The sequence below is a fragment of the Gymnogyps californianus genome, chromosome 16 (genome assembly GCF_018139145.2).
Source record: "Gymnogyps californianus isolate 813 chromosome 16, ASM1813914v2, whole genome shotgun sequence".
Lineage (NCBI taxonomy): Eukaryota > Metazoa > Chordata > Aves > Accipitriformes > Cathartidae > Gymnogyps > Gymnogyps californianus.
Window position 1 is genome coordinate 10447652 of NC_059486.1, and position 21482 is coordinate 10469133.

The 21482-nt window shown below is 36.5% G+C and overlaps 1 protein-coding gene across 1 annotated transcript in view; it reads right to left on the bottom strand.

Moving 5' to 3' along the window:
• Positions 1-21482, bottom strand: part of ADGRD1 (adhesion G protein-coupled receptor D1) — a 154581-nt gene that overhangs the window by 122744 nt on the left and 10355 nt on the right. The window contains 9 exon segments of the mRNA XM_050906507.1: positions 2926-3001; positions 4746-4856; positions 5776-5893; positions 7154-7213; positions 9993-10151; positions 10948-11012; positions 14562-14816; positions 16020-16199; positions 20844-20966. Of these exon segments, the coding sequence (XP_050762464.1) occupies positions 2926-3001; positions 4746-4856; positions 5776-5893; positions 7154-7213; positions 9993-10151; positions 10948-11012; positions 14562-14816; positions 16020-16199; positions 20844-20966 (1147 nt within the window).

Here is a 21482-nt window from a genome sequence, read left to right on the forward strand (position 1 = left end):
CAGCTGAACCTGACTAAACATCTGATTAGTTCAGGTAATACTTTTTTCCTAGGCTGAAGTAATTTTGCAGTACATAAGAACCCTTTTATTTCTGCTTTCAGCTAAAACTTATGACTTTGGCATTTTCGCACATTTAAGAGTAACTAAGATCCATTTGGCTGTAGGGTAAAATTTTTTACACTATCAGTAACAAACTGTGCAGCAGTAAAATGGTCTCTGTCATCTACCTCTTCAGTATGTGAATGAATGGTATTTACTATGAGAAATATGAGCCATGGTGAATTAACCATCAGCATGGGTTTCCAAACATAGCACACCAATGGAAAGAGCCAGTTTGCAAAGCACATTAAAAAACACCTTATTTACATCTGCCACCTGTTTGCAATGGTTTCTTATTTTTCTTTCAGGAAAAAAAAAAAGAAAAAGTCATGTCAGACATTAAAATAACTTCATTGAGTTCCTCAGCAAGGTCAAATAAAACAGGACTCATTCAGCACAACCTCAAGCACCAGTCCTTAGTTCTGACCACAAAAAACCCGATCAGTATTAGAGATTACTTCTGCTCCCAGGAACCAGCATGTGAATTGAATTTGTTCATCTAAGGGCAGAATTTGCTACTCTGATATGAAAAGTTTAAGTTTAGAGAAGGACTCGTAATGTTAAGACCACTATCTGACATTTTAAGATTTCTCCTACACAGATTAACAGGACAGACATTTTTTTCTACACCCACTATCTGCCGTTTTAACTTCAGAGAGCTAGATGAATTTTGAAGCATGAAAAAACTTCAGCACAAGCAAGAAACAGTGTTTCTGTGTTTCATGTTTGCATACGCAAGCCCTTCTTCACTGTGGCCCTGGATATTAGATAGCAGCGAGTCTGTCATCTGATTACCTTCAATGGGATTACTACAGATTTACACAAACTGTATATGAGCGGGAGCAGAACTGGGCTAAAACCTTTTTTTGTTTTGATTTTTTTTTTTTAAAGAATCAAAACTGACTCCCCTTAGGAACTCCTATTTATGTAGTCTGAAAATAGAAGTCATCTGTCTGTACAGCACAAAAGCTCCAAGAGTTTTGGTTTTAGCTTTCCACCACAAAAGAAAAAAAAAATTGCCCTTAAGAAGAAAATGGACAGGCTTCAAATTACAGGTGTTCAAGTAGCTCAGTGCTAGAAGGAACATAAAAAAAAGTCTTTAAAACAAACTACTCTGGGAAAACGTTGTTATTCTACTGAAATGTAAGCAAAAAAGTTATAATAGTACAGCACAAAAAAGAAAACGAAGCAGAAGAGAAGTGCATACTTATTTTTAAAACATTTTTTGAATACCTGGGGTTTGATTCCACAGAGGAAAAAAAATCGCTAAGCTAGCATTCCCTGTATTACTAGTTTTTTAGATGCTGTTTTGGACAGATCTGCATCTAGAATTTTATAGACTTGATTCTGTAGTGCATTACATACTGCAAACAGTTCAAGTAGTTTGGATTAATTATAGAAATCTAGGAGACGTTTCTTCTCCAGTGTCTTTGTGTTTCTCTTTAACATTGCAGCAGGGCCAGATCCTTCCTTCTCAAAAATGAGAGCTAAAAAATACATACAGCTCAGTGGAACAGGAATGAGTCTAGGTTGTCCTATTCTACAAAACTCAGAGAATGTACACAAAGATGACATACTGTTTTATTTTGCTATACCAGAGCCCCAGGAGCTGTAGACTCTGTGACAATGCATTAGAATACAGTGGTTTGACATGCAGCATCTTTAATGATACTGTGTTTGCTAAACTTTGACCTAAGTCAAGACCATATTAATTCTCTTTCTCTCTTTGAGAAGTTGAGATTATAGCTTATTATCTTAATAAATTGCACTGATCCTCCTGTTTGAAAAACATAACCTGTTATAAATTATTGCCTCTCTCCATGTCAGTAAGAAATACTGCACGCTAATGACATGGCTCCTTTACAGCCACCTGCTAAGTGCCCTTTTTTTGAGAGAGCAGGGTAAACAACAGTACAGCTTGCTACTTGATTTAAAAATGCTATTTAGTAATAGCTGCGTGATTGTGTCAGTGTGATCAATCTGGTCATAAGCCAGGATTCTTTACAGTGAAGTTCACAAATGAGTTCCTGTGATCATACCTTCCATGTAACTGTATGTAAAGAAAGGAATGCAATTCCTGACATTCATGACAGCTGAGATGCTGCATCTTTCCTTCTGCTGTCATAAACAATGCAACGAAAAGTCACAGATTGGAAAAGACTGAGAGAAAGTGTAAACTAATCTACATACCCCAGTGAAGATGGAATAAAAAACATAACGTCATACTAACGTAAAAGGAAAATGTAATGATTTACATGAATGGCCTTGCAAAATTCCCTAGGCAACTGTATTGCCAAGAGGTATACAGCTCTGCACTTACTTTATCTTATCTGCTAATGATTTCGTTGATGCAGCATATAAAACAAAGAGGTCTTTAAAGCGTTGCCTGGTCTCCTGTTATAAAATTACCTTACAGGTTTCTAGGATTAGGATTCAGATCTTATCTAAAGAGGGATGTTATGTTTTCTTACTTGTTTCATTTAAGTGCAAGCTTTATCTTTATATGTGTCAGGAGAAAAAGATGTAATTTCCTTTTATGAGACAGATTAAAATTATGAAATTCTAATACCAGATCCGATGAATGGAAGGAGAAGACAAAGACAAACAAACATGTCGCTACGGGAATCTATTTTACTACAACATAAAACAAAACATCTAATGTAAGCTTTAATCTCTCTCTAGTTAATGACTACATGTCCTCAATATTGCAGAATCAGGATTATGGCTTGTAATTCATTTACAGTTGATAATGACATGACTGTTATAAAGGTATATCCCTAAGGTAATAAACAAGCTGTTACAGCATGAGAGGTCTGAGATACTTACTTGGTATCCACAGGGTTGATATTATGAAAGAAATAATGCATGTTATGGTAAAGCAGGCCAACAATGGTAATCCAAGCTGTGAAAAGGGAACAGGGGTTATTCCTCAGAGCAACGGTTTTAAGCAAGAGACACTTCTCTCCTAGACCTGAAACTCCGTGTTAATTAAGAGCCTTGACTTCTGTAGACTTTCATATCTTTGCTTTAGCAGATTTCTGATTATTTTTTTAAGTGAAAGAAGTATGAACATCTTGCATTACGGCACAGGACACAGATATCAAAAGTAAAATAGGATGCCTGCCCTGCGCAACTGTACTTCCAAAATAAGTTGTTAAAGTAATCAGTTGTCAATTATGAATCCCACACACAGCACTAGAAAGGGTCGTATGACATACCAGAGTCAATGTCTCAATGATAGCTACAGTCAACTCAAGGCTACTTTACCACCACCTACATTACTGGCAGTTTATGAAACTCATACACGGGCAACCGGTTTCCACTTTGGTTGCCTGTTTGCTGCCTGCATTCCAAGTATTTATGGGTTCTCCAGCATCTGAGTGAAGAGACAGATGTGTATTTTCTAAGTGTCAGCCACACAGATGTCTTACTATCCCTTTTGCTGGGTTCCAAGTATTTATAGTGTCAACTGTTTAGGGTTGAATAATAAATTTTTAGGTTAGCTCATTTGGACAGTGTAGAAGTGTGGTCTGAAGGTTGAAATGACTCAGAAGTGAGCTTTAGCTGGAAAAAGAGTTAAACATTTAATGGGCTGGATCATTTCAGGATACCAAGCATGATAATGTTCTGAAGAAGAAAAAAAAAAATCTGCATGGTGAGCAGCTTTATAAGTGGGAAAGGAAAAAAGCCCTCTCACATGCTATTTTTGGCATTACAAGTTGGTTTGCAATTATAGTTGTTCAAGCCTCTGAGCACTTGCAGTGAAGTCTCCAGCCAGAGCCCCCTGCCAGTGCAAAGAAACAAAGCTGTCATCACAAATCAGGTAGACAGTTCAGCAATTATTAGCGTATTTCTCACTGCAGGTTATCTGCAGCGAACTTTGCACTTCATAAATAGGGACCAACCTTTCTTCAACAGAGGTGACTGCGGAAAGGTCTCTGGGTGTGTAAATTCTGTGGGTTGGAATTTAGGGCACATAAGTCAGATTTTCAAAGATTTGAGGATGCAGGTAGATGTTTTTGTAAACAGGTTCCTTCAATCCCTGACTAAAACATAATTAACTTCAAGCATTGTTATTTTGGAGTCTTGACTAAAGCTTCAGGTTTTTGCCATACCTTGCTTTTGAGATTATTAAAATTTTAGCCTAGGCATGGACTTCTGAGTTCTGCCTTTTTGCCTTGACTGTAGTTTACACCTTCATTCTGTTTCTGTAGCTGCTGTTGCTTAAACCTGGTCATTTTATAGTTTAATTTCATAAAACATTTTAAGAGTGATTTTGCATGAAAGGATAAGTAATACCTGATCTGACATCCTGGAATTTCTTAAAAATAACCAGTTCAGATGATTAAAAATAATTTATGAAATTATGGCTTCTCTGATGTAAAAAGATGTCACAATTAAATGGCTTCAGTCTCTGTGGCCCAGCTGTATTATTCAAGATTAATTCAAGTAATATGAAAGTTCTACCACATTAATCATTCATTAGTATGACAGGACAACTGCTGCTTCTTTAGAGCCAGTATGATCAACAGTGATCACATTGGTTACTTGGAAAAATAAAGCAAATCAAAACCTGTTTTCAAGCAAAATCATTTTTTAATACCCTGTTTACATGATTCTGCTTCTTCCTTTAAATTTTTCCTTACCTTTTTCATGAAAAGCTTCACTGGGAATGGAAATATAACTCTGTCCTTGAGATGGAAATCGATAGTGGGACAAATTCAGAGTCTGAGGATGCATTTTGACCAAGGTGTAATCTGTGTGATAACCCAAACAAAATTATGATAAAATCAATAGCCTCTACAACCTACTTGACTATTTAACTAGACTTCCCTAATAGCTGTTGCAAGTCTTGAATTTAAAACTCCAGATGTTTGCAGAAAATATAGTAAATTCCCCAAGTATAAAATTGCCTTTTATATCTGACTCCTTTTATGACAGAGAAGGTGGTACGCGCACTGTTAATATACCATGGATCACTTCACCCACACTCAAATACTGAGCTTAGGAGGGCAAGCAAAACAGATTGATAACACTCTTCCACTGACATTTGAAGGCATTATTTTAGACCTCCCCTACTCCATTTGAGAATTCCAGAGTCCAAGAGAGTACATGCAGTGATTAATGGTACTGGTGACTGCTCAGGTTATTTGCCCCCTCACACAGGTCTCAACAAGACAGAGCAGAATGCCAGAACAGATAAATTACCTTTGCTCCCTGTAGCATCCAAAGACACAGATGAAATTATGGTGCTAGGATGCTAAACAGCAGTAAAATAAAATTCTCCTAAAAGGTCAAAACTATTCCTATTATTTGCAATCTCTTGCAAAAACCTTGGAAAATTAAGGTTTTGTAGCATCCAGACACCTGCAACTTCGAAGTGCTGCATAAAAGCTCTAGGCGCTTTAACTGCGTATTAGTATAGTATTACTAGATTAATTTCATAGAATTCGTATTCTAAACCCCTCCCCAAATAACCTCAAGGAAGTTCAAGTACAGTCAGAGCTGATAACCTCTGGACTAACTGCACAGTCATCTTTCTACAACTGAAACATTGTCTTGTATTCAAAAGAGAGAATTATCTGTTTTGATTTCCTCCTTCAAGGAGGGGCTGCAAGTACAGAAGCGTTCAGGACATCCAGAAAGTCTAGAGAGAACATTTCTACTAAATCCTACCTGCCACAGATGACGTGCCCTCAACAGTTAAAGGTAACGAGTTTTCGTCTAGATTGCGCACCATATGAGCCATCACACTGTCAATAGTTTGAATTAAACTTCCAAATACGTGAGCGGTCTGGGGGAAGAAGAAAGAGAAGGCTCTACAACAAAAGAAATTGCAGTTTATAGCACAAAATGCCAAGGTACCATGTTAAATTCCTGTGTGACTCATCATTCAACTGCCCGTAAGTCAAATGTGACTTTCTCCACAACCTTTTCCACATATAGTGGATAAAATGTTACACAAATTGATGCCACCCAGAGCCTGACCTTATAAAATACTATGTTTTATAGAATGTCTCCAAATGACACTCTGCTCCCACCAGCATTTGACAGTCAATTATACTCAGGATTCAGCAGAATGAGGCCAAGAACTGAGCAGATTATTTTGACAATATATAAAGGCTAGTATGAGATCTTTATTGGAACATAAGCTGAGACTACACTTTGGCCTTTCTTTCATCTTTATTAAAATGGTCCCCAGTATAAAGCTACTTTCAAAGTGTTTATATGTCCCTCGGAAAACCACCCTCCGGTTGAAACTTGATCCATAAAATCTCAGAGTGAATGCATGTTTCAATGAAAAAGAAATCTATTTTATCTGAAATTATTTACATGAGAGATGATCAAGGATTTTAGGCTAAGAACTTAAATCAGTTAGACATCTTTTTGTCTTAAAAGCATTTTAGGCTTCAGTGAGACCTTAATTTACTTTAGCCTCTTCTTCTCTCAGTTTAAAAAGCTCCCTGTTCTGAAGTCTGTGCTCCCTTAAGATTCAAACAAAAAATCTCCGGAAATTCCTAGGTTCCTCCTGCAAGTGTTTCTCTGCACTCTAAAAGGTAGACTAGAAGAAAAAGAACATTGATACAAGTTACTTTTCCCTAAATTAGGTTTAATCTCTCTCAAAGTTTCAGTTCACTAAACAGGTAAGCACTACCGCATATTTCACATGCATTTAAAAAAAAAAAATCAACCTACAAAACAAATATAAACATTTAAATATCAAAGTTCAGTGCTAAGAAGGGAGTAATTAAACACTTACTTCAGTGACAATATCTGTTATTTTATAAATACAATTTTGCTTAATTCATCCTGAAATATGTAGAAACAGAAGCAGATAAAGTTGCCTTATTTTAACTCTCCAAAACACATTATAAAAGAAAATTACATAATTGTTTTGTCTGTGGATCTTTACTGCAAATATGAAAGCGATATACGAGAAAATAAATGCTGCCAAAAAGTCCTAACAAGAAGAATAGAGGCAACCAGTTTCATTACTATCCATGTGAAATTACGCAACCAAAGTAAGCTACAAATCTAAGCCCATTTGTCTTACCTCTGGTACATCAATCCAGTTGGACAATAACAGAAAGTCTTCAATAGCTTTTAAAAATGCCTAAAAGAGAAATAAAACTATATTATTTGATTATTAATCAGCCACATCTCCTGGTAGATCTCTGCTAGGATTTTCTTAGGTTTATTTTAAGATGACAAGCCCATTTTCATTCAAGTCACAGATTCATCTGTACCTGCCAGCACTCTCACCATGCTCCATATGGTGAGATTTTAAAGTAATAGTTTATTTATTAAAATAAACACCACCATGAAACTCCCAAAGTGCAATCATTATACTACAGCTGTGGTGACAACACTAGAACTAAGACTAAAGTGAACATATTCTCCCTTTTTATCTAAACTCATATGGCATTAATACCTCTTTAATCTTAGATGACTCGATATTTCAGCAGCACTAGATAAATATCTGGGTCCCATCACTTGTACAATTTATTATCTGCTTAACTTCTGCACTTAAAGGTTGTTTTTGAGATCAAGATCTGTCACGGTGGGCACTGTTCAAGTGCTCAGCACGATACAGTCCCTGTCCTAAGTCTTGCTGATGAAGACAAATAGAAGGAGAAAAAGGAGCATAGAAAATTACACAGAAAATTAAAAGAAAAAACCCCACACCTCCTGCTTAAACTTCTCTGTTAAAATGTTTTAAAAGCATCAACTGAATATAGAAAAGTTCCACTGAGAAATGTGAAAGAAAGCTGCAAGACTTTTCTGAGCATAATTTTACAAGCCATAATACATAGGGCAGTACCAGAGCTTTGCTATATGAGCTTACTTTTGGGCAGTACAAACATTCCAGCGCCTCTCAAACATTCAGTGTTGAATTCTACCTGGCCTGCACAGAAGTTATCCTAAACCCAGGATCCAGCCCAAATTGCCCAGAGCATTCAGTGAGTATCTCTTTTCAGATCACAGCATCACTCCAGAATTACTCCAAAAAGGATGTGTTAGACCACTGGAAAGGCAGGGCAAGCAGGAGTGCTGGAGCTACTGAGCAGAGCAGCATTATAACAGAAAACGCAAGTCAGATTTGTCAGAAGCAATGCATTATAAATGTGTGTCAGTAATCAGAAAGTTTATTGCATATCACTTAAATTTTCTTGTGCTGTGAGGCATATGTCAATCAGGACAGAGCTAACTTTACAGAAAACAGCATGCACGCTCAGTGCCTGTCTTTCAGGGAATTAGCTGCAGACAATACAAAGCCTAAGCATCAATCAGACAAATGACAGAGTCTGTATGTATGATCAGGACTCTTGTGTTTACTTCCCAAAATAGCTTTGCTAAAGATACTCATGTCCCACATTTCTGTCTGCAAATCACTTCCATGGCACACAAGGTAGCATCAGATAGAATGAATAAGCAACCAAATGGCAACTGAAATGATGTGGGAAACAGGTACGATATCTGACAGGATGATGTTTCAATTTCAATTTAGAGCCCACACAAAATTTTCAGCAAAACAAAGGAAACAATGTATTAGAGCTTTTTAGAAGGGTTTTTGCTACATATTAAACTGTGATCCATGAAATCCAAGCTTTACAGTTTGCAAATGCTAAGCTTTTAACACAAACTATCAATTGCTGTCCATGTAGTTTTCAGAAGCATTTATTTATATTGTTTGTCTGAGTAAACAATCCTTGTCACTCTGGTATTACCCACAGGCTTAAAGGAACAATCACTAGTCAGGCCAGAGCTGATTACTGTAATAATAGCTTTCTAGCCTGCTGAAATCAGGGAATTACATGCCCATCATTTTACAGAAGGCTAACTTTATGTTAGCAGAACATGACCCCTTCTCCTCAGCTCAGACTGCAGAAAACGTCTTTTTTTTTTTCCTCCTTTGTGTATTAGCTTAAAAATAAGTTACTGTTAAGCTTTGGACCTGATCTTTCCATGAACCAGTTTCAGTGGAGATTTGTGATATGTCTCCACAGGAGTCCTGGCTGTGATTGGAACCCGGTACAAGATAAAGCTATTAACTCACAAAAGCTAAGGACACCACCATCACAAACAGGCCCTCTCCCACAGCTTTCCACCTCCAACGCATAGCTGGCAGAGCAGGGTGTGTGCCTCTGCCATTGCAGAGTCCAGCAAGAATAATGTATGACTTTCCAAAAGAGAAGCCAGAGGAGAGGCACAACTTGCCCTCTGCTTACTACAGGAGCAATAAATGCTAACAAAAGGTTGGGCAGACAGCAGTAATTGATAACTTTTTAACCCTCTAGCACAGGTATGAATCTCAAAGATAATAAGTTCATACTTGGACAGTTACCCAGGGCCAGACTGATACAGCCACAGCTAGAGTGCTCCCTGCATTCAAGTTAGTTAGTTTGCTATTAGCTCATGCATGCCTCCATTTTGCTGCTGTCACTGCTCTGATTGCAGTGTCTTTATGTCCTGCACCTGACAGACTACTGTCAAACTCTGCTGCATTTTGGATCAGCTGGGCCATGCAGAGAAATGCTGAATTTTTTTCCAGAACTATATATTCTTCATTGGATACACTTGCAGCTGAAAAAAACCAACAAATTATTTTCTCCTCCTCTGTTTCCTGCTCAGCTAAATAATTATTTTTGATGTGTGACCATGGTTCCAGGTATTTATAGTTTATGCATTGAGTAATATCTGCAAGAACTAATGAGATCTTTAAACTATTTTCTCTGGTTGAAGCTCACCTTCTGCTACTCCCTAAGATAGCTACTGCTTTTTACATATGTATTTTCTGCAATCAGCAAAAACTTTCAAAGCTTGCATTCGATATTCCTGTTTCTGGAGAAATTTCAAGGTCATCTGGCTCCACGCACAAATGTGAAAGACACTTACCTCGTCAGGCTTAGAGCAGTATTTTCTGACAAGGATTTGTTGGGCAAGCTGAAGGACATGTTCTCCAGGTAGCCCAGCATGGTGTCAAGGGAGCGGAAGTTCCCTCTCTCCTCGGTCAGATTAGTTATGATGGGATGATAGGCGTTTGTAGAGAGCTACAGGAGAGAGATACAACTCATCAGAAATTGTTCCATATGGCAGTCATTATTTATCGTTTTAGCCCAAAAGGGAGTTTGAGGCATAGTAGACTGCTGTGGTTACACGCAGGAGGTTACATAAGCCAAGGGAAAAGGAAAGCACACAGATAGATAAATAGGATAAACAGAATATACGGCACAGTTTCATTTTTTCATTAGCAATTCAGGTCCTATCTGCCATGGTTTCCTGAAAGCCTCTGTGAACAAGAAGAAAACTAACAGAACTTTGACACTGCAGATAGCAAGAAAGTGAAAATACACTGCAACGGCTAATTGCATGTAGGCCAATTACAGCTAATTCTATGTATTCTGCATATTAAAAATTACATTTTATTTTAATCTTTTTCATTACGCATTTACTAAACAGATGAAAACTAATTTTGTTATTGTAGTTGGAAATTTTTTCTAATCTTAAACAAAACAAGAGGAAAAATTAGCAAAATGTTGTTGAATGTCCTATATCTTCAAAGTTCATTGAAATACTTAGAAGTTTCTACATTTTTTCCTTTTTTTAATATAGAAAATATTTTTATTTAACCATGAATTCCTTTTATCTGTCCTACATTAAGAGTGCTGTAGTACTCCCATCTTCCCGTCATGGCTAAAAATTCTCCCTATGCATATCTGAGAGTGTTTATAATTGGGATACTAAAATAAGTGCCATTAATGAAAACTGTAAAGTGAGGAGGGTCTGTAACTCTGTAATATATACACATTCTGGCATTATAGAAAAGCATTATGAGGACAGTCCTACCACAGGTTTTGTAGTGGTTGTCATCACAGACCATGGAAGTGTCGAAGAAAGCAAAACTTGCACACCTGGGGAAAACACATACACAAATGAGGGTGTTAACAAATCTGATATTCCCACTGCAGGTTGAATTAGTTTAACTGAAAGTAACATATTCGCTGTTCTGGGCATTTTACTTATTTGCAGTACTGTAGCTACACAGGCTTGTTTAAAGCATTTCACTTACTGATTCTCTCATCAATTTTATTTCATCTTTATATAGATGAGCCTTGCAATTTAGTTTAAGTCTTAAACACTTAAACCTTTGTTTGCAAACAGGAAATTTCAAGTGTTATACCTCAATAAAAAAAGGACAACTGTACAATTAAAACATTGGCATCCATCTTCCTTCTCTAGCTCTTCCCCCAACATTTATGCAAAGTATTCAGGGAAAATTTAAAAAAAAATCCTATGTCTTATCAGAAATAAATAATAATCTGTAGGCACTTCTGACAATTTCATATACAGAAACACAGCAAGGTCATATATGTGATAAACTGGGACTGGGAACATACAGACACTGGAAAAAGTGAGACTCAAGTCTCAGCTGTGATCTCCAAATGTTAATGTTTACTTATATCTTGAGTCTCAACTGCCTGAGTGCCAAATAAAAGCACACCCATGAAGGCAAGTTCAGAAAGATTTTTCCACATTAAAAAAACCTGTAAGAAAAATTCAGAGCCAATGGAAATACTTTTGTTGCTTGCAGCAAAACTAAGGCACCCTCAAATAAAAGAACATTGGTAGAAATGGTAGTATACTAAAGCTTTTGGGGCATGCCAGTTTTGCATAAAACGAATAGCAGGGGTCAAGGAGGCAAAACACAACCTCCATTAGTAGTTTGAGCATATTATAGATAATGTCTCTATTATGTGTTTGTAAGTTGATTTCAAGCAACAGTGAGGTTGCTATTAATCAGACAGGCTTTACTAATAAGTGTCGCCCACTAGCACTATATCCATTGAAAATTACCATATGAACATGTCATAAATGATTTGTCGAGACAAAGAATAAATTCAATTTTGGATGGTTTCCAGTTGCTCCATTTTAAAAATATTGATTCCTTTCTGTGCAAAGGGATTTATTGGTCATTTGTGATAGAGAAATAAGATTTTCTTCTAATCTACATCTTACCAAGAATTTATATTTGCCAGGAGTGTGGTATTTAAGCACAATCAAACAGTAGTTGCATATATAGGATACATTTTCTCATGGATCCAAAAGGAACATGATTATTCATTCTATTAAAAACAGACTGTCCTGTTAAGTTCCGTATGTCAAACCACATTAGCCCAGCTTCAACCCTGCTTTAAGTCCTCCAAAGTCAATAAATAGATACCAAGAATAACTTTTGTTTACTATGTTGATTAGTATTGTAATATCCATTGCTTCCTCTGAGAATGTTCTAACTTCATCCATCAAATTGGAAATTTTATAAAATTTGATAGGTCCACTACTTTGAAGGAAAAAGGAAAAAGCAAAAAATTCAATACTCCACATTTCTCAAGTGTTCCAAATGACCTGAGCACTTTAAAAAAAATAAATTAGCTTGAAATTCTTCACACTTACAAAATACATATATATACCTGGCATCCCTTTACATTTTAATTCCTAAGCCCCTAGAAAATACACATCAAGCTTCACTTTCAATTAAGAGACTAGAAATTTATTTTTCACAGAAAAGTGATAGTTCCAGATGACCCTGAAAACCTGTGAACTAGGGGTTTAAGAAAAAAACAACACCTAATGTCATGCAAATTGCAGTAAACACAAAAGCTCACAGCACAAACATCTCAATGTATAAATCTGGGAGTTTGCTATACAGCCTCCTAAAAATAAGCAGGGATTGAAAGGTAGGATACAGGCAAAATTCTGTACAACTCTAAAAATTCAGACTTTAGCAGAATCCGAGGGCCCAACTCTTTCTGCAGTGTTTCAAAAGCTAGCTACAAGCATTAATGTCCAGCAAACAGATATTTTGAGCCCCAGTAAGACTCTTTCCAAACTGAAGTATAGAGGAAAGAAGTAGAAACTGAAGTCCTGAACAGGATTTGCATTCATGGAAAGAGCTTTCCATGATGCCTTGATTATTTGTTAGAGTGAAGATGGGAGGGTGGAGGGCTTCAGAGGATGGTTGCTGTGAGCTCACAAGAATTCAAGGGGTTAAAAAGAGTTCTCTTTCTATTTATAAGTCATACTTCTCTAACAGTGAAACAGGGCACACATAGATGATCAGGTCAATTTGAAAATCTACTGCTCTTGAGTTTAGCAACATAACATCCTTCTTGAGTTACACTAAATCAAAGAGTGTAATTTACGGTAGCTTGGAGTTGGATAGTGTTATAGTAACCCTAGATTGTTGTGAAAGATATAACAGCCAAATACAAAAGCATGTTTTCCAACATGACCAGAACATTATAAAGTTAATAATTTTTTTTTTTAAGATTTTAAAACTATTTCCTGTATCAAATGAATACCCTCCCAATCAGAATTTTTGAAGACTTTCATAGGAATCACTTTTTAAAATAAAAAGGTTTTAAAATAAAAAACTTGAGCGCAATTGCTATTATTTGTGTGGCAAAGTAAGTAGATTGCTTCACTAAATACCAGATGGAGGGTTTTCTTTTTCAGTGACTTGAATTCTACATAAACGAGTTTATATTTTCTTTTTGATAAAATATATTTTGTATATACTTGATTGCTATAATCAAACTTGGAATTCAAACACATACATTCTCATTTCCAGACACGCATCAGAAGTTCTGTGTTATTCAAAGAGTTTCCATTGTGAAAGTGGTTCCCATGGGTTTAAAAGCACAAGAGTTAGGAGTGTAACTGCTTTAGCTCTCAATAACCTAGTAAGAATAAATGAAAGCAGGGAAACTGCCAGCGAAGCCAAATGTTCCAGATGCCCCATAGCTTTATTCCCAAGATGGATGTTTTCTAATTGCTACTCACACACAAGCACTTAATAGCAACTGCCTTTCTTGTAGTGAAAAGTTTATAATAAAGATCCATAGAACAACTGACAGGGTTTACTGGCCAGTCTTCTAAGTCTTTGTTCTAATCCTAATTCTTTGCCTCTTATATTACATTTCAGCTCATATCTTTCTTTTTAGTTCACAAGCATACATGAGTTAATAAGTCTTTATCGTTCCAGGAACTGGAGGGATAGCCATTATTATCCACATCTGCTGGAATACACTGAGTGACTTGGCTCTAAGTTATACAACAACCAGATTGCAAGTTAGAAATCCAGAGTCAGTCTTTCCTAATACTGTTCTGCCTCAAGTCTAATTATTGCTCCTCTTCTCTTGATCCTAGAGGATCTAAAAATGGCTGGATACTTCAGGTCTTGGTAATTTTTAACAACATTTTTAAGGAGATAGAACCAAGGATGAAAAGATTGCACAAAGACAGCCAAGCGTTTCAGTGACATTCATACCTGACTTTTTCTGCCTCTGAAAATTACATTCAATAGCTGAAAGATGTGAAATGAACACAAACCCTACACACTAAACATTTTTAAGTCAGCATCTTTACAGAAGATGAATTATGACAACAGTGCATACACTCACCAACAGCAGCTGTAAAGTACTGCTCAATTTCATTGGGGGTGAGTGCTCTTTCCCATATAATGAATTCATCAAATGCCCCATTCACATAGCGCTTAGTTTGATCCCCCTCTGTCCCAGTCAGTAGATTTGCACTGGGATCTCCGTAATCATAGAACACTTTCCCATCTGGATCAGTTGTGTTTAGAGTTCCATTGACATAGACTTTCAGTCCTTCTCTTGATTTCCAAGTAAAGAGAATATGAGTCCAATAAGGACCTGCAAAATATTAAAAGTCACAGCAAAATCCATGAATCAATTCCATTTAGAGTCTTTCGTGTTCAGAATGTTTTTGCTGACTTGTGCAATACTATAGAGCTGTATAGGAAGTGCTAAGAGTGAATTATGGAATGCTGATGTCATGTATATTAATCTTTATACTCATGGGGAAGCCCATACTTTGGCAGAATGTCTGTTAGCTTTTGTCTGAACTCTTACTTGGGCTCACTGCAGTTTCATAAGTTATACTTGCTAAGTATTATTGGCCAAGATTTGAAGTCTCTTCAATATTGTCTCAAAACTCAGTTCAGCAAGAACTGCATAAAGACTGCAAGAACTGGAGAACAAGCAAATAGACTAATTTAAAGTTGCCATGGTTTCTTTGTTATACTTGAGAGGCTGAAAACATAATACTAATTTTCACTTGGATTGGATAATCCACAAATGAGTGAATTATTCTTACCATTTAGCAGCTTTTATCTTAAAATAAGATTTCTAAACTGATTTATTAAGCTTTATAAAACTCTGGTACTATGAGTGAGAAAATCCTATTATACCAATGTACAGGTAGTCAAATTAAGGCAAGAAAAGATTTAGTGATTGTCATTGGCATTACTAGAAGACCAGAATTTGTTCCAGTCACTAGGTAATACTGCTCCTGAACAATATACAGTTTAGATAGAAGCAGTAAGATATGTGAAATACCAAAATGTTTATTAATACTATGCCATGGCATACAAAACTTGACACTCAACAGATAACAAAATGACCAAAGCACTGAACACCCAGTTAGAGAGTTACCAAATAAAGTCTTAATTTAGGAGGCAGTAGAGGACAGCACACGTTTTAGAATATACTGAGAACTGTCAGGGGATTAACCTGCATTCTTCACTCATGTTTCCATCTAATCACTCATTAATCTATTGATGTCAATAAGAATTCCACTTCAGAAACAACTGGAAGTTGGGTCCAAGGACTGTTACTGAATGGCAACTGTTCTATAACACAATATCACTGGTTTTTCAGTTTGTACTTTATCTCTCTCTCCCCACATCAAGAGAATTCTTCGGCACAGAGCTCTGTAGCTATTTTTATACATCCACTTCTCTTTCCTGAACTTGTGTTCTTACCACTACATCTCTCTGCAAGATTAAAGTAAAATATAACAAAGAAATGAATAAAAAAAAAAATTATGAGCTTTACCCGGCGGACTAAAGCTTGCTTTCCACTTCATCATTGCACTCCCACGGGTGTAAAATTCCACTGAGCCTTCACCTTCGTTTGAACAGATTTTGAAACCACTGGAAATTACTTGTCCACCAGAGGCAGGGAGAAACTTGGCCTGCTGGTCTTGAGTCTTCCAGAAAAAGGAAAATGTTACTCCTGATGAAAGCAAGTGAGAGGAGATTTTAATAAAATAAAAGTGCAATTAAAAATTTCCAATACTGTAGAATACAGAGAGGGGGAATGCTTTTGAAGACAGATCATCTGCTAGCATAAACAAGGACAGCATTTTTAAAACCAAAAAAGCTCTAACAGTTTAAACCAAATAAACATCTCTTCCTTGGGTTTGCATCACATGTGCATACCCAGGACATAGCAGTAATCATTGCTTCCTGAGTAGCTTCTATCAGTTAAAACTGCAGTTCTTTGAGCACCAAAAGTAGTGAAGTCTTTTTTCTTACAGATTTATGCCTCCATTCCCTTTGCCTTATCTCTCCAGTCTCCTTACCCTTCTCATCCTCCTGTGATGATCTCCTTTTCTTCCTGTGATCTCCGCTTATTTCAAAACACAAGTTGCTTTCATATCTCCATATCGTCCACCAGCATCTACATCTTTTTTTGATGTTCACCAAATGCCAACAGAGCCAGAAACAGTACATTGACTGCTTCCAAGCTACTGATGCGCTAACTGGCTGCCAGCGTGCCCATGCTTATTGAATAGCATCCATTGCTAATTACACTTTAATTTTTCTAAGCATGTTATTACCCGTGTTTTCATGCTTCAGTGTTCCAATAATTGCTGAAAGCAAAGAACCAATGTAAAAGAAAGGGATAGCAACATATGCAGAGCCACAGTCAAAACTGAGGTCCCCACCCACACAAAAATCAAAGAATTCTTCCCAAAATGCAAGTGCAATCCTGCAAGTGCACGTGATTGACTTCGTCCACAAATAACCCTGTTCAATTCACAGTAAATTTTACTATTATACTGTAAAATTGAAGAGCTCTTCAGATTGCACATTAGTGAAGAAACATGATTTCTGTAAGATGGCTTGTTTCTTTAAAAAGGTTACCTCAAAAGGCTTGACTGAAACACAAGTAGCAAATTAAACCTCCCTCGCACTTCAACAGTTCATAGTGGCTCTGCTGTAGAGGTTCTGCAGTCAAATGCAATTACACGGAAAATGGCTCGACTAAACAGGTCCTAAAAATGTTCATCTCAGAATTTATAGTACAAAGTGCTAACAATAAAATCTGAGTTCAGAGCAGGTTGAGAAAAAGTTTATGAAGTACAGAAGTGGAAGAGGTTTTGCCACAAAGAATCATAATGAATTAAGTTGGCAACGACCCTGAAGATCACCCAGTCTAAACTGTCTTGCTCAAAGCATAGCCAATTTCAGAGCTAGATCTGGTTGCTCAGAGCTCAGCTGAGATTTTAATGTCACCATGGATGCAGATTGCACAGCCTTTCTGTGCAAACCATCCCGATGCTTGGCCACCCACATTGCAAATAAACTTCTTTGCTTAGATCTAATCAGCATTTCCTGTGTTACAATGTGCCTGCATTGCCTGTCACATTTTCGTTGTGCGTCTCCAAGATCGTTTAGCTCCATCTGCTTCTATAACCACCCATCAGGTAGTTGAAGACAGCCCTTAGCATTCTCTTTTCTTCATGGTGTAAGGAAAAGCCTCAGCCTCCCCTCCCATGTCATATTGTCCAGCCCCCTAAGCCATCTGCTGGAGTCACTCTGGCTTGTCAGCATCTCTTTTGTATCAGGGGACAAAAATGGGACATAGTACTTCAGATATGCTCTCGTAAGCGCTGAACAGAGGGGAATAATCACTTCCCTTAACCTGCTGACTATGCTCTTTTGACATGTAGTCAAAATATCTGTCTGGATGGTTTTATAGTTAGCAGTTCTGCAGGCCCCCCAGGCAGTATGAACTTTGCCACTTTGCTACCACATAGCCCAGCACAAGTTAATGAAGCCCTCAAACAATTATGTACATTTCTTGTTAAAACCATAGATTTTATGTGTTTCATAATTTTATGCTTAAAGATGGAAAAGCCTCAGACAGCTCACTACAGTCATCAGAAGTATTCCCCCCCACTACTCTCTGGAACATAATTTTTTTTTATTTCACATATTCTTTTTGTCACATTAACTTAGCAGAAAAGTTAAAAATTATATTATTGCAGAAAAAATAATTTAACTATGTAGTATCTTCCTGTCTTAACTGATCTTCCTGTTTATCCTCATGATAGCACCCATCAATTTACATGATCTACATACCATTCCCTAAAAGCTTTATACATGACAAAATAACCACCATGGAAATGCTAATCAATTATCACTGGCCTCCTAGAAATCAATCAGTATATGAACATCATCAGTCTCAGTTTGCTAGAACTTGATGGATATGGGTTTAAAGCTATAAATGCTGTGAACTCCCATCTGAAGAATTTGAGGTCTGTTGTAAGCAAGTTGTAATACCTTCACCAGCAGATAAGCCTGAGTTCATATTTCAGCTTCTTTACCACACCAGTAACAGGCTGAAACACTGATCCAACCCTCTTTCCAGAAAGCCATGCATTTCCCTTGTATCTGCACACCATCTTTCACCACCCTAGTGAAAGGGCCACCAAGGCTGACCATGTTAATCTATTACCACTATTAATGTGATTCCTCTGTTAAAGTGTCTCACAATCTTTTTCCAGCGCTTCACCACACTTCTGAAAGGTATGGAAGTGCTGTTATTCTTTCTTTACAGGCTGAGAGATGAAGTTTAAATGATGTAGACAGAGACTAAGTTATACAGCCGGTCTGCAGTGGAGCTGGTTTCCTCCATCTTTGACTGTCTATCCTATTGGACTACCCTGTAGCTACTGATCATTCTGTAGCCACAAGAAAACTGTGGATCTAAGTCCTCCTTACGTGCACTTTGGTTCATGAAGTGCCAAAGCTAAAAATAAAAATTAGAGTAAGGCACACAAAACACACAGCTTTATGAAATGCTATGTTGTGCATAGGGCTGCTTTTTTAATTTTTTTTTATTTCAACTTCACATATGTTGACTAAACCTAACTTCTCTTACTGTGTTCAAACATGATTAAGAGAACATTCTCTTGCATCTTTCACAAATTTTTTTTTTGACCGAAAATGCCACTTTAATGAGCCCAAAGCTGCTTACAGAAAATCATTGTTTAAAAATTACTTGAGAAAGAAGGAAGGTAGGGGAAGAATGTTTCAACATTTAAAAAACAAGACGAATTTGTTTTCTCAAGTCAAAATAATGGTTCTGAAATGTTATTAAATTTAGCCTAGGAAAAAACACTGGGATTTTTGTTTCATAGGTTGTAATATTTCATCTGAAAAGATCCCAAGATCGGTTTAGAAAGCATTCCCTGCTTAAATGTACTTAACACCAGTTTCACAAATGCGACCAACGAACATCAAGGAATGTTTAAGCAATAGTAGGCTTGAATAAAGTTACATCTTATCATTGCCACAGGTTTTATTTGTTTCGGAGAAAAACAAGAGACACTCTCTTTATGTAAAGGGGTGTTGGCTTTTTTTTTTTATACCTGCTACAGTGATTTTGTTTTTATTGTTTATATGATTTCTTCTCTTTACATTTGATCTGCTGAACGTTTCAGTGTTCTATGTTTCTAATGTTTTTGTTTGTGAGATACTGGGAGTGCTCTGGTACTATAAAAATTATTTATTCTGATTATTATGTTACACTACAGATGTAGAAATATGACTTACTGATGATTTTTATTTCATAGTGGTACGAAAAAAGTATGAAAAGATACAGCACGTATCAGAAAATATACCTACAGTAGGGTACTGAATTACTTTTTCTAATACTCTCAGGTAATAGCTGTGTACCATCAGCTCTCTGAGTTTCTCCTACTTTCTTAAAAAGTTCATACACAGCTCTTGCTTTAGCAGCTTAAAAAAAAAACCAACCCTATTTTAAGTAATGTTACCCATTTGAAAAACAGCCTAAAAATCAATAAAAGCAGGACAATTCAATGTTAACAATACTGCTTAAGCTTAAGGACTGCTGGAGTTTATGTACAGAAAGCCACCATTTTCCATTGATCCTTCCATTTCTACTGAATTTTAAATATCTAGTGAATGTTTTATGCTAGTGACCAGTTGTATGTTTGGTTTGAGAGTCAAATACAGTTTTAATCATCTTCCATAATCAACACACTGTCAAACCCGTGCCCCCCTATTCCACCTGTCATTTTGTGACCCTAGCCCAAGAAGAAGAAAGGAAAGAGAAACAGAATGAAAATATTTAAGCACCTACAAGGACAAATGGATTCCAAGACAACAGAGACTTAAAAATTTTGTTATCTCCAAAGATAAAACAAAAACAAACAAACACACACACACTAAAAAACCCATTCCTGCTAAAAGGCCACACTGAAAAACTGTCTCCTGAATTTGAAACCTGTAGGACAACTACTTTGTCAAACTGCAGTTCTTGTAGGAATTGATCTTGGTGCCACAGGCAAGACTTTGGGCACTGTAAGCTTATTTCTGGTTTTGTTTGAAATATACTGTAGATCATTGGTCTGAGTAGCTGGTGATTAGTTCTAATCTAAATTGCAGTTAGAAAAAACTAAATTTTTAGCAATCAACACTCAATTGTTTTAAAAGTCAATAAAGAAAAGTGTCAAGCTAGAATTTTAGAGAGTTCATTCCAATGAGGAAAGAAACAATGATTATTGAATTACATAATTTGACAGCAAAAGAAAAGCTAATAGTAATTAATGAATTTACTAACCTTCAGGTCCACAAACTTCTGGATTACTAATGCAAGAATTTTGATAGCTTCCAAAGAAGAGAAAGGTAACTCCTTTCTTTTCAGTGACGTAAATTCCTTTGTTCACCATTCCTTCTACAATATCTAAAGGAAAAGCAAAATATAGTTTAACATTTATATAAATCAAAACTTCCTGGAATCATGATTTTAACAGACTCATACACCTCATATGTTTATGTTGTCTCAACTATAGGTTTGTTTTTGTTGGTTTTTTTTGTTGTTGTTGCTGGTTTTGGTTTTTGTTTGAGTTTGGTGGGGATTTGTTGGTGGCTTGTTTTTTTGTTTGGTTTTTTTTTTTTTTGAAGATCCATACAGATAACTCTTTCATTTCAAGTGTGTAAAAATTATACTCATATCCATCACTCAGATTCTTGATTAACTAAGACTGCTTGACAGAACCCATACACCCAAAAATTATTATTTCAAAGTCGTCTGAATAAACCTTATGCTTTCCAGAGTTCTGAATACCAGACACATCATAGAGGTATTTCTGTCTTATTGTTAGACTGAGTTACTGAAGAAATTCTTTATTCAATCAAAAATGTAACAGAATAGGGTTTTTTTTTCATTTTTTGAAAGGGAGTTTTTGTGATCAAAAGC